Source organism: Cupressus sempervirens, chromosome 5 (genome assembly GCF_028749045.1).
Source record: "Cupressus sempervirens isolate cs-2001-9-10 chromosome 5, ASM2874904v1, whole genome shotgun sequence".
Taxonomy (NCBI): domain Eukaryota; kingdom Viridiplantae; phylum Streptophyta; class Pinopsida; order Cupressales; family Cupressaceae; genus Cupressus; species Cupressus sempervirens.
Window position 1 is genome coordinate 63,129,082 of NC_143122.1, and position 14,481 is coordinate 63,143,562.

The window sequence follows — 14,481 nt, forward strand, 5'->3', positions numbered from 1 at the left end:
TGATTTTGTGCTATTTTTTCAATAAGTAGCTACTGTTTATTTCAGCCCCTTTTTTTCACCAGCTTTTTTAAATTTTCAAGCAATAGCCGCTCCACTCATATAGGAAAAGATTCTAATTTATCCTTTCTCATTACTTAAGTATTTGCGTGGGAACACTCCCACTACTTAAAATTAAGTGAATTTTGCCTTTAAGCGCCTACATCGGGACATGGGGTTAGCAGATCTATACCTCATTAACTATAGAAAAATGACCTTCCAAGATTAGGAAAACCAAATCCTATGAAATATTTTCCAAGTTTGCATGTGTTTATTTTATTTTTCCATACAAAACATTGTCAATGACAGAACACACTATCTAGTTAATTAAAACATTCATGTGCAAGCTACTGGAAATAACCTTTATTAAAGAGAAATAATGATTGCAAATAAATCTGCACTTTAAAAGCACTGGGAAACACCTAAAGATTACATACAAGCTATTGAAAATTTGATCATCATAACTCCCAGAAATCTTATTATGCAAAATGCTGCCTAAAACAGGCATAATCAAATCCCTTACAAGGTTGGGAATTGAATATCTTTTGCATCGAACTACAAATGGCCAAGACTAAGGTTTACTGAAATTTTAATGTCGAAAGTCTATTCCTCAATAGCTACCACTGAACAAAATTTTACCTGTGGATGCCTTAAAACTGACTCAAGTGAACTCTTCTCTCTTGCTGTAATCAAGAGGGCAATGAAGTGACTTTATCCTTGCAAAGCATGGTTAATACTTGAGGGTGTGAAGTGAATGTGCAATGACAAGAAGACGGAAGCCAAAGAAAATACAGTGGTACAAAGTTTTATAGCCGATATTATAAAAGCTGTTCACTCATAAGAACTCTAGGTGCTGATGCGTCCTCTTTCATTCCAGAGCGCTTCCTTGGATCTTCATTCAAAAGCTTTTCTACAGCCTTCCACACATCATCACTAATGACTTGTCCCTGCATCATACAAGAATTTACCTCAATTTCTCAATAGAGATACAAAGAACAGAAACAAAAGCTGTAATGATTTCATGCTTGAGAAGCAACAATCATACCATTTGTGGTCGTGGAGCACCATATGTTGCATAACCTGTATTTCCTGGATTAAAGGTAACTCTTCCAGGCAAAGAGACACCATGTATACCCCAACGCCCTGCATCTAAGAGCGCTCCATATTCATCAAGAGACATGACCGGGGGCTGCAAGACATTTAACTTCAGTTGGATATAGGAGAGCCTTGTCAATTCAGAAATACAATTCCACCATAATTTATGACTTCCTTGTGATTTGTCACAAAATGCTAAAGAAAATCAGGTAAAATGTTAACATGAACCAAATGACATCCATAAAATTTCTTAGACAACTATGTGTACAGTAATAACGCAAATGTGCTAAACTGATTTTGTTTCTTTTTATAAACTGTACCATAATATCATAACAAGACTAACCCTTTGAAAAATTTCCCAAGCCAAATACTGTTTCCCTTCTAAATTGTAGATTAGAAAAATTCCAATATACCCCATCATTCTATTGTCATAATGAAATTCCCAACAAAACTGATGCTATTTTAAGCAATTTTCAATATCACAAGGGGTGTCCAACAGCGCTCTATTAAGAGTCAATAGCATCCCCATGTCAGGGACTTGGTGTTACCAAACCGCCCACCACCATTTCGCCGCCAGGGTTTTTTTCAAGCAAATGTTGCAGTTGCACCACTTCTGATAGAAAGGGGGTTTACTAGCTACCGTAAAGGCCACTGTTACACAAACTACATATGCATATTTATGAATGTGTGTAGATGATTCTGTAAATCTTTTGATATCATGCTACTCATTCTAATCGCCATTATGATATTTTTATATTCATGATGGAATATTTTTATGTTCAAGCATTTGGTATGATAATCTATTACTTCTTATACTATTTATAAAAACCCATCCTGAATTTAGTCAGTTTGCCAATGTATTGTCAAGGTTTGTCCCAGTCACAAGTTGACCCTAATTCTGTCTTTTCAAGTGGTCCCGGAAAGTATTTATTTTCACCCATTCTTTCAAAAGTCAACTAGCATGTTTAAGGGGTTTAGCTTCACTGGTTACAACATAGAGTTCTCAATGTGAAGACCCAAGTTCAAATCCTGAAAAGGATATCTAATGTTGACTAAGTTGTGAATTAATCTTCCTCCCAGTCCATTCTTTCAATAAACAAATTGGTAAACTGATTTTGGTCGATATCCATGTTGTCTCTTCCAGCTAACCAAAAGATATAAGGCACTATGTTAATATTTTATGTGTCAGTTTATATTTGTGACTTTTCAACTATATGACTTGCTTTGAATTGGTATTCTGGAAGAATATATGATTCAGCAATGTATTAATCACATTTGAACACTCTATATTTGGTAATTTCTGTAAGTGCTGTTGACAATTTAGCTGTCTATTGAGTCCAATTAAATTCCTTAAACTTTATTCATTCGATTACTAAATCATGATTATTTTTAACTGTCAATTTAAACAAATCGGCGTGTTTATTACTGATCAAATCTTTGAGCAAAGTAATAAGAGAATGTTATGGTGCTATAGAATGTAATACAGTTAACTTATTGCAAAGGGCACTGATGTTCATATGATTCTGATCTGATGTTGGTAGTTATCCATATTGTCTTCGATATCGCTTGTTATGAAATGCTTTGCACAAAAGGAATATAATAGAAAATATGCTGCAAATATGATGTTGCTAGTGAGTTCATATGTTTTAAAAGAGTCATATGACGCTTTCAAATGTTTTTTCTGGCTTTCAGTTTGGGTTCTATGATTCTTGGAGGAAGCATATATTTAGTAAGTCACTAGTTTGGTGATGAAGGGTGCTCCCCTTAATACCATAAACCATAGCAGAAAACAAAGAAGGAAGAGCAAATGCGAGAACAAAATATGGACTCCATATTTGCGCCGCAAATGCGGAATTACAGATTTCATGAGTACAATATGTTAACCCACATGGGCACCTTCATTACAATAATTTGCAAGATGAGCTGCAAACCATCACCCAGAGCTGTTCTAGATAATGTTTGGGTCTTTCTCAAATAGGCAATTTTATCTCGCTCAGGAAAGTTCTAAACATTGAAACTTAATACCTAGGGCAATAGACCCTAACAATACATATAGAGTTGGCCAAATACATCTTTGACAACTATTTTAGATATTTCGGGTAGCCCAACTTTGAAAGGCCATAACTCACGAACCGTTGCTCCGATTGGCTATTATAACCACTTTTTGGAAATGTCCTGATGTACAACCTCGGAACTACGCAAGCGTCTTTCCATCAAGTTTTCGAACCTCGTCCCAGCACTCTTAATGCCTCCAACGGTGAGCTTGAAGATTTTTCTACAAATTTTTCCACCGAAAATCCACAATAACTTCTCTAATACTTAAGCTAGAGCAATGCAATTTTTATGGTAGGCTTATAACTCTAAAATGAACCTCTGTATAGAAAATGAGAACATTCCGAGCTCATATGACAAATTTACTAAATATAGCAAGCTCCCATAAATAGTAACCACCATGTCTACTAGTCCTTATTAAAATAGAAAAGACTGAGAAGAAAATATTTTTGGGTGATGCAAGATTGCTCTTACACCCAAGATGCTCCTACATCAAACACCTAGGGTAGTTTGAGAAGTGACCCTATCACATCTCAAGTATTCAAAGGAAAACCAAAACGATTAACCTCCTCCCTAACTACCCATGATGAATCCTCTACTAGCCTCCCTTTCCATTTGACCAGGTATTCCTCGTAAGTTTTGTTCTTTGTACTTTTGCCAATAAGACTGTCCAGTATTTCCTCAATCTCATTTGTAGCCGAACTAGCTGTTGGAATACTCCACTGTGCTTCTGCAACTTCACCTCCATCACCTCCTTCATAATACTCTGTCAAATTTGAAATGTTAAATACTAGTGAAATATTCAATTCAACAGACAACTCCACTTCATAAGCATTTTCATAATTATGCCTTTTCACTATCTTGCACAATCCAAACTTCTTGATCTTCAGCTTATTATATGTACCCATTTGAAAATGCTCCTTTCTCAAATGAACCATAACTTCATCTCCAATTTGAAATTCTTTATACCTCCTTTTCACATCTACCTTAGCCTTATAATGTGTATACATCTCTATAATGTGCTTCCTCACCTTCTCATAGATGTTCTTCAAATGTTCAACAAATTCTTTTGCTTCAGCACTACTTATCTCTCCTTTATCCAATTGCCTCAATTCAGAAGCATTTCTGGGACTACTCCCATATACGATCTGGAATGGTGATTTACCAGTACTCTTGTTGACAAAATTATTATATGCAAATTCCACCTATGGTAAAATCAGAACCCATCCTTTTGGCTTGTCTCCAATCAAACATCTCAGCAAGTTTCCCAAACTATGATTTACAACTTCCGTCTGTCCATCAGTCTGTGGATAGTGTGATGAACTAAACTTCAACTTTGCCTTCAATTTCTTCCACAATGTATGCCAGAAATACCCAACAAATTTGGTATCTCAATCTGAAACTATACTCTTGGGCAAACCATGTAGTCTCACCACTTCTCTGAAAAACAACTCTGCTATATGAACATCACTAGTCTTCTTGCAAGGAATAAAATATGCCATCTTTAAAAACCTGTCAACCACCACAAAAATAAAATCCAACAAAATCCATGCTAGCATCCTCCCACGGCTTCTCTCGTACAAGTAATGGTTGATACAATCCTATATTTTGCTTCACTCCTTTTGTCATTTGACATGCTCTGCAACTCTATACAAACCTCTTCACATCTTGCTACAACTATGGCCAGTAATATTTCCTAGCAACCAAAGCTATGGTTTTATCTCTACCAAAATGTCCAGCCAATCCTCCACTACGCTTCTCTTTGATGAGATTCTCTCTCATTGAACTTCTAGGAATGCACAACTGGCTTCCTTCGAACAACATACTATCCTGGATCATGAAATCCAACAACCTTGTCTTGTCAAGTGTAACAAGTTTTGTACAAACCTTCCACGTTTCACCAAAATCAAGATCATTTGGATACAAAGTACTAAGTTCTTTAAACCCAACCACCTCTATCTGCATTTTTGTTACCAAAAGTTGTCTTCTACTAAGAGCATCTGCAACTCTGTTAGACTTCCCACTCCTGTGTTTCAAAACAAATGTATAACTCTGCAAAAACTCAACCCACTTCAAATGTCTTTGGTTCAATTTTCCTTGACTATTCAAATTTTGCAAAGCTTGATGATTAGTATACAAAACAAACTCCTTAAGAAGAAGATAGTGTCTCCACTTCTTCAATGCTTGAACTATAGCATAAAATTCCTAATCATAAACAAAATATTTTCTTTTTGGATCATTCAATTTCTCACTGAAATAAGCAATAGATCTACCTTCTTGGCTCAAAACAGCGCCTATTACAGTACCACTAGCATTACAGTCTACTTGAAATACCTTGTTAATATTAGAAAGTGCTAAAATAGGTTGCTCAATAACCTTTTGTTTCAACAGATTAAAACTCTTATTTGCTCCTATAGTCCACTTAAATTCTTTCATATCCCCTCTCATTGTTTCAATCAAGGGTCCACAAATACTGCTAAATCCTCTTATGAACTTTCTGTAAAATCTAGCCAATTTATGAAAAGATTTTACCTCTGTTGCACTCCTTAGAGTAGACCATTCAAGGATAGCCTTCACTTTCTCTAGGTCCATTTTCAGACCTTCTGCTGAGACTACAAATCCCAAGTACACCAACTCCTTTTTTACAAAATTGCACTTCTTCAAGTTTGTCAGCAACTTTTCTTCCCTCAACTTATCAAACATCTTGTGAATATGAATCAAATGCTCCTCCAATGTCTTCCTAAAGATCAATATATCATCTAGGTAAACAATGACAAACTTATCCAAAAACTCCTTCAGTACCTCATTCATAAGCCTCATGAAAGTGCTCGGAGCATTGGTTAGCCCAAAAGGCATGACTAACCACTCGTACAATCCTCCTTTGGTCTTGAAAGCAGTCTTCCACTCATCACCTTCTTTGATATGAATCTGATGGTATCCGCTCTTCAGATCTATCTTTGTGAAATACTCAGCTCCACCCACATAGTCCATAATATCATCCATCCTTGGTAATGGAAATCTGTACTTAATTGTGATCTTGTTGATAGCACGAGAATCTGTGCACATCCTCCATTCTCCATTCTTCTTTTTATGCTAATACGGCCGGTACAACACATGGACTCAGACTATCTCAAATCAACCCCTTCTGCAACAACTCATGAACTTGTCTATTCAACTCTTCACTTTTTGCTGGTGTTATTCTATGTGCTGCCTTGTTTGGCAAATTGGATCCTAAAACCAAATCCACTTGGTGAATGATCTTCCTCATTGGGGGCAATCCATTAGGTACATTATCTAATACAATATCAAAAAATTCTCCCAACATATCTACAACTTTTGCAGGCACCTCCTCTACTTCTTCTCTACTATCTTTTGGAATTATAGAAAAACACATACGTTAATGCTTCATACCTTTGAGAAACTATTTTCCGTCAACAAAACATATTCTAGCAGCACTACATACCTTTTCTTCTTTCTCCTTCAACGGCTTCAACTTATCCTTCACTCCATCCTTGGTCAGAGTATAGGTATTTGCTTGCCCATCATCTACAGCATGTTTGTCAAACTGCCACGGCCTACCCAACAACATATGACATATGTCCATAGGTGTGATATCACAAAGTACCTCATCTTGGTAGCTTCCAATCTTGAACTTCATTGAGCACTTCTCATTGATCATGACCTTGTGATCATCTTGTACCCAAGCAATACGGTATGGATGCAGGTGTTTCTGTCTCTTCAGTTTCAACTTGGTGACCATCGTTTCTAACACTAGATTGTCAATACTTCCACCATCAATGATCACATCACAACACTTATCTTCACATCTACACCTTGTGTGAAACAAGCTCCTTCTTTGATTAGGTTCATTCTCACCACTCAACAAGACTCTTCTATTAACTAGGACTTCTCCTCTTTCAGGATCTTTAGAATGTGACAATCTAGCATCTTCATCAACATGTGTACCTCTGCCTTGACCTTATGTTTTTCGATATGTCCTTCCTTGGCACTAGGTACATTCAAATGCTCTATGCCCTTCTTCTCTGCAGTGAAAACATTTCCCATAGAAGCCCCCTCTTCCAGATCCTTGTCCTCTGCCTCTTCCTCACTAATCTCTATTGTTCTGATCATGGAAACGATTGGACTTACTTCCCCTCTTGTTCTGACTACTACTACCAGCCTCATCCTTGTTCTTCTAGTCATCATTACAAGCTCCATAAGATCGTCTGCCAAACCTCTTCCACTATTCTTGTTGTCAAACTTCTTGTTCAGTTTCTTCTCAACTCTTAGGGCAAACTAGTATGCCTCCTTAATATTGGTCACTCGAACAAGACTCATCTCATCCTAAATGCTTGGCCATAACCCATTAAGATAACAGGCGACTTTCTCCTTATCAGTTTTTGCATGGCTAGTTCTGATGAGAACTCGGTAGAACTCTTCGGTATACTCTTGAATAGATTTTACCGCTTGCTTCAACCCTTGCATTTTCTTCAATAGATCAAACTCATAATCTATGAGAATGAAATGTCGCTTCATTTTAGCTACCATCTAATCCCATCTAGTGATTTTGTTCTTTCCTCTTTTATTTCAATCCAACTGGATCTCCTACCACCATATTTTTGCATGACCCTTCAGTTTGACCTTCACAAACTTAACCCTATCCAGATCTTCAATATCTTCATATTTGAAGTACTCTTCCAATTCATTAATCCAGTCAATCAATCCCTTTGGGTTGAGATTTCCCAAAAATGTGGGAACATCAAACTTAGGTCTTTTTCCAATACTGGAAATGGCCCTAAAAAGCTTCGCCTCCTCTGAGTTAAGAACTTTCTCTACTACGTCTGGGTCTGTGTTTCCTTCTTTTTTTCCATCCTCACTTTTATCATCTCTTGCGGCAAGATTCATTCCTCTGCAAATATGTTCTTGCATCACTTGCATTTGCCTCTGGAGGGTTTTGAAAATCCTCGGGTGTAACACCTTTGACTCTTCCACCATGCTCTCTTCGTGGAGGCATTTTTTCGCTTCCACTGAAAACCTAATGCAAACTACCTCATAATCAGCGATCTGTCTACACGCTCAGCCCAAACCACGGTCCTAGTGTGAACTGCCTTACAATCCGCAATCTGTCCACACACTCAAAAAGGTATGATCTGCCTTACAGTCTAGCTCTGATACCGCTTGATGAAGCGTTCTCCCCTTAATACCATAACAAAAAGCAAAGAAACAATAGCAAATGCAAGAACAAAATATGGACTTCTTGTTTGCACCACAAATGCGAAATTACAGAATTCACAAGTGCAATATGCTAACCCACATGGGCGCCTTCATTACAATAATCTGCAAGACAAGCTGCAAACCATCACCCAGAGTTGTTCTAGACAATGTTCAAGCCTCTCTTAAATAGGCAATTTTATGCCACCTGAGAAGGTTCTAAACATTGAAACTAAATACCTAGGGCCAACAGACCCTAACAATACATATAGAGTCAGCCAAATTCATCTTTGACAATTATTTTAGATATTTTGTGTAGCCCAACTTTGACAGGCCATAACTCACGAACCATTGCTCCGATTGGCTATTATAACCACTTTTTGTAAACGCCAGCTCCTGCTCTACAACCTTGGAATTGTGCAAGCGCCCTTCCATCAAGTTTTTGAATCTCATTAGGACACTCTAAGGCCTCCAACAGTGAGCCTGAAGATTTTCCTACAAATTTTTCCACTGAAAATCCACAATAAATTCTCTGATACTAAGCTAAAGCAATGAGATTTTTATGGTAGGCTTATAACTTTAAAATGAACCTTCATATAGAAAATGAGAACATTCCGACTAATATGACAAACTTACTAAAAATAGAAAGCTCGATAAATAGTAACCACCTTGTCTACTAGTCCTTATTAAAATAGAAAAAATTGAAAAGAAAATATTTTTGAGTGATCCAAGATTGCTCTTACACCCAGGATGCTCCTGCATCTAACACCCGACGTAATTTGAGAAGTGACCTCATCACGTCTCAGGTGTTCAGAAGAAAACCAAAACAGTTAACCTCCTCCCTTGCTAGCCATAATAAATCCTCTACTAGCCTCCCTTTCCATTTGACTAGGTATTCCTCATAAGTTTTGCTCCTTGTATTTTTACCAATACGACTATTCAGTATTTTCTCAATCTCCTTTGTAGCCGAAGTAGCTGCTGGAATACTCCACTACACTTCTGCAACTTCATCTCCATCACCTCCTTCATAATACTCTGTCAAATATGAAATGTTTAATACTGGTGAAATATTCAATTCAGTAGGCAACTCCACTTCATAAGCATTTCCAAAATCATACCTTTTCACTATCTTGCACAATCCAAACTTCTTCATCTTCCGCTTATTATATGTACCCATTGAAAAACGCTCCTTTCTCAAATGAACCATGACTTCATCTCCAACTCCTTTTCACATCTGCCTTAGCCTTATACTGTGTATTCATCTTTATAATGTGCTTCCTCACCTCCTCATGGATGTTCTTCAAATGTTCAGCAAATTCTTCTGCTTCAGCACTACTTATCTCTCCTTTATCCAACTGCCTCAATTCAGAAGCATTTCTGGGACTACTCTCATATACAATCTAGAATGGTGATTTACCAGTACTCCTGTTGACAGAATTATTATATGCAAATTTCGCCTGTGGTAAAATCAGATCCCATCCTTTTCGTTTGTCTCCAACCAAACATCTCAGCAAGTTTCCCAAACTACGATTTACAACTTCCGTTTGTTCATCAATCTATGGATGATGTGACGAACTGAGCTTCAAATCTGTCTTCAATTTCTTCTACAATGTACGCCAGAAATACACAACAAATTTGGTACCTCGATCTTAAACTATACTCTTGGGCAAACCATGTAGTCTCACCACTTCTCTGAAAAACAACTCTGCTATATAAATAGCATCACTAGTCTTCTTGCAAGAAATAAAATGTGCCATCTTTGAGAACCTGTCAACCACCACAAAAATAGAATCATGCCCTCGCAGTGTCCTCTGTAATCCAAGAACAAAATCCATACTGACATCCTCCCACGGCTTCTCTGGTACAAGTAATGGTTGATACAACCCTGTATTCTGCTTCACTCCTTTCGCCATTTGACATACTTTGCAACTTTGTACAAACTTCTTCACATCTCGCTACAACTATAGCCAGTAATAATTCTCCGCAACCAAAGCTATGGTTTTATCTCTGCCAAAATGTCAAACCAATCCTCCACTATGCTTCTCCTTGATGAGATTCTCTCTCATTGAACTTTTGGGAATGCACAACTGGGTTCCTTTGAATAGCATACTATCCTGGATCATGAAATCCAACTTCTTTGTTCTGTAAATAGAAAGCTCCCATAAACAGTAACCACCCTATCTACTAATCCTTATTAAAATAGAAAAGACTTCAAAGGAAATGTTTTTGGGTGATGCAAGATTGCTCTTACACCCAGGATGCTCCTACATCATTTGGTATGTATATCAATGCATGCAACTAGCACCGAATATTGTTATTTCTCACATATTTGTCTTCATATTACAAATGCACAATTCATTTGCTAAATCAGGTATTGTAATTCTAAGGAATTTAATTAATTGTCACATAATTCCAAGTTTTCCTAAAAACAAAGTTATCCCATAATTCAAGTATTATAAGTTGCCCATAGGCAAAAAATACATATTGCTATAAACATTATCATATTGTATCTTATTGCATATTCATAGTGCCATACTTGATGTAACAGAGATCATAGCACTTAGTGCAGTTACACCAATTCACTTGGGCATACATTCGATTGCATTTATCAATGAATGCAACTGCCATCGATTTTTGTCATTTCTCACATTTTTCTCTTCATATTATCAATTACACAATTTATTTGCAAAATCAGATAATAGTAATTCTAAGGAATTCAAGTAATTGTCCCATAATTCCAATATCCTAAAAGGAAATACTACAACCACCCTATATTCGCACATCAAAATCTGTCTTAGATATTTCAAATTATTTTGAATTTTGTATAGTTGCTTTCTTGTCAAGTCCCCAGCTTATAAAAATAGGTTTCAAGTCCACATGGTCAAATATGATGCCACATCACATGCCGCCTTTTTGGCCAAAGTGTCAAAAATTATCCCAAAAGAAAGGAAGATTCATAGCTGTGAAATAACTCATGTTTATTGGTGTTGATGTGGCATCACATAATCGGTTGGTTTATAACATTTCGTGGTATCTTTAAGTATTGACATGAAACTTTTTTTGCTCCACTATTGAACTAATAGTGTCTCACTCACATCCCCATTATTGGACCTAGCTCCATTATTGGCTCCTCTCCCCTACAGAGGTTTTTTCTTTCATTAATTTGCAAGAAGCTGTTTTTCCCTTGTGGGTTGAGCAAAAATTTGGATTCTAGCATCAAATAGAGGAAGTTCAAGATTAGCTTTTAAAGCTTGAACAAGTGTTGCAGCTTCAATTGGCTGAAACAGGTAACATAGTTTTCATTTTTTTCTTCAATTTTTGTTTCACAAACATGAAATATTATTTGATAACTGTTTACCTATTTTCTTCCATTCTATTGCTGTTGTTTTGAAAGTTCATATAATTTCTTTCCATAGGAAGTAGAATGGCATCTACCTCTTCCTCCATAGGCATGAAAACGGACAATAAAACACAAAACAGATCCAAATTCTCCTCTATGACAATGTGTTGAAATCATATGACCACTTCCAGGAGGTAGAAGATACCACTGGAAATTGCAAGCATGTGATATAGAAAAAAATAGTTCGTAGTTTTGGGTGGTAAACTATTTATGTGGAATGCCAGGAAGAGGCATCACATAATGCCTGGAAAAAATGGTGTCCCAAATATACCACAAGAGGCAGTGTTAAAATAAAATAGGGAGGATGAAGAACCAGAAAAGTTTGGATGATTAAAACTAAAAACTAAAGTACCAAGTGTTGAAACAATGATACTTGAACATGATATTATTATTTTAATATTTTAATATTGAACTTGAAGTACATGATGCTGCTATGATTACAAATTTATGGTGTTTTTGTTGTTTATATGATACTATGTGATATTCTAATCTTAATTATTGCTTCTAGGCTACACACATTGTTTTTGTACTAACGAACAGAAAACTCCATTTCACAAAAATTCTGTACCAACAGTGTTCTCGAACCCAAATTCAAACTGGCAGCTTAGTTTTATGAGGTTTCTTCAAAGTTTGATGAAATTTGAATTTCAAGGAGAAATTCTGTGAATCCTATGACTTCGCCCATGGCAGCCAAGGCCTCTAGGAATCCCACAACCCCCTACAGAGGTGAATACACCAAGTAAGTCCTCTATTTCTGCAGGCATATCACCACCTGCGAGTGCCCACAGCTGGCAGTGGGCAGAACACTGGGATTTAATGGGAAATATAAAGAAAAATGGGCTGCTTTTGAATCTAGCATGGCCCAAAACAATTGCTATTTTTAATTTTTTAAGATGTTGGTGATTTGCTGCAAGTCATTCAAGTAATTGACAAAAAGAAATCAATCTACCTGTGGAATTCTTTGAGCCTTCCTGAATATGTCCCAGATTTCATCAGCCATGATCTCATTTTTTTCTAGCAGAATATCTGTAATAAGACATGCAGTTTGTTAGTAACTTTCATTTATTTCGACCACATTATGACAATAATGCATATCTTGAACACAAATTAACCAAAAACGAGCATCTGCAATGGATTTCAATTTGCAAACTTCATGTTCCTGGAATATATACCAAATAAAGCCAAATTTTAACGCTGCCTTAACTAGTCAATAAAACCTCAAGGTGACAAAAAAAAGGATGCATCTATAACACAACTCTCATGTATCTAGATGTTGGTCTCTTAGGTACCTGCAATTTTCTCAACTGCAGAACGATACTCTCTTAAAACAGATGTGCATTTCTCCACACCATATCGTACATGTTCATCCCTCAATGCCCTTACCTTCCTGTGAAGCTAACATCAAGAAAAACAAAAATGACAAAGATTATGTTGAACGTTTTCCATCATTTCTTACAAAATCATGAACCACTCAAAACACCCACATGCTAAGTTAAAACCAGTAAGGTGTACAAATCCAAATGCTATTTGCTTACATGAACCATAACATCGTCTTCTTTTGCATAATAAATCTTCCCAAGCACGGACATGCCAGTTTGTAAAATGAATTTCTCTGCATAAACACCAGCTTCAGAAAGAGCTGCTCCTGATATCCAAGATAGATGTTCGATACCAAATATCTCCTCTTCAATAATCCTAGCTGTTCACTCATCACAAAAACAAAAGAAAAAGTAAAGACTTTAGTGCAATTTCAAGTATATCTAATCTCTTACATTATTATCAAGTACATTTCTCAGTCAAAATCAGTGTCATGTGCCTCAGCTGCAGACTCTGCAAGTCTGTAACTTGACATTATGCCTACATCACTAAAGATTACTCAAAGTCACAGTAGCGCAAACCTCCCAAGACGCATAAAGTTGATGTATATGCTAACAGCATTATAAGACTGAATTCCAAATGCAAGCATGTGAGGTCCTTTTCTTTGTCATAACAAAAAATTAGTGAGGGAGAGAGGTTGTGTCTAATCATAAGGTCACTTGGTCCATAAACACTCCTTATGAGCTTCGCAATACTAATTTGACTTCCTGATTACACTTTAAACTTACACTCATTACAATTCTCATTTTTAATTAAAGCTACTTATTTATGTGGAGTCCTGATTACACTTTAAACTTAGACTCATTAAAATTCTCATTTTTAATTAAAGCTACTTATTTATGTGGAGTCGTGGACGGACAAGATATTGTTGGTTTGTGACAATTGTGGCCATAGAAGTAAGCTGATTAAGGATAGCTTTCTTTTATCAAATTTTCAGACCCTTCGAAGAGGTAAATGGAAGAAATGTTAAAACCTTTTCATAATTGTTTCTTCCTCCTCTCCTTTTGTCTTCTATATTTTATGTGTACAGACTGTTGGTCGTAAGTTACTAGATTACTAAGAGAAGGGATGAATCAATAATCAGCAAGTCAAACAACTATTTCACCTTTCAAACAGTTAATTAGTAATCAAACTAAAAGCATGAAATAAAACATGCAACACATGAAATCATCAACACATTTGACACATATTTTGGTTTTGCAGAGACCCAATTTGGATCAAAGTTACGGTGGGGATTAGTACCCACAAATGATTTGCACTCTTACGAAGTATACCCTATTAGCAACTTAACCTTGTTAGGAGTTACAAAG

General features: G+C 36.5%; 1 protein-coding gene across 1 annotated transcript in view; it reads right to left on the reverse strand.

The window, feature by feature from the left end:
- Window positions 1–377: 377 nt before the first annotated feature.
- Window positions 378–14,481, reverse strand: part of EMB3144 (AAA-type ATPase family protein) — a 272,998-nt gene continuing 258,894 nt past the window's right edge. The window contains exons 12-16 of the mRNA XM_089828601.1: window positions 13,330–13,493; window positions 13,084–13,189; window positions 12,744–12,820; window positions 1,082–1,225; window positions 378–983 (exon numbers count right to left, since the gene is read on the reverse strand). Of these exons, the coding sequence (XP_089684727.1) occupies window positions 855–983; window positions 1,082–1,225; window positions 12,744–12,820; window positions 13,084–13,189; window positions 13,330–13,493 (620 nt within the window). The 3' untranslated portion in view covers window positions 378–854. The remainder of the gene's footprint in view (window positions 984–1,081; window positions 1,226–12,743; window positions 12,821–13,083; window positions 13,190–13,329; window positions 13,494–14,481) is intronic.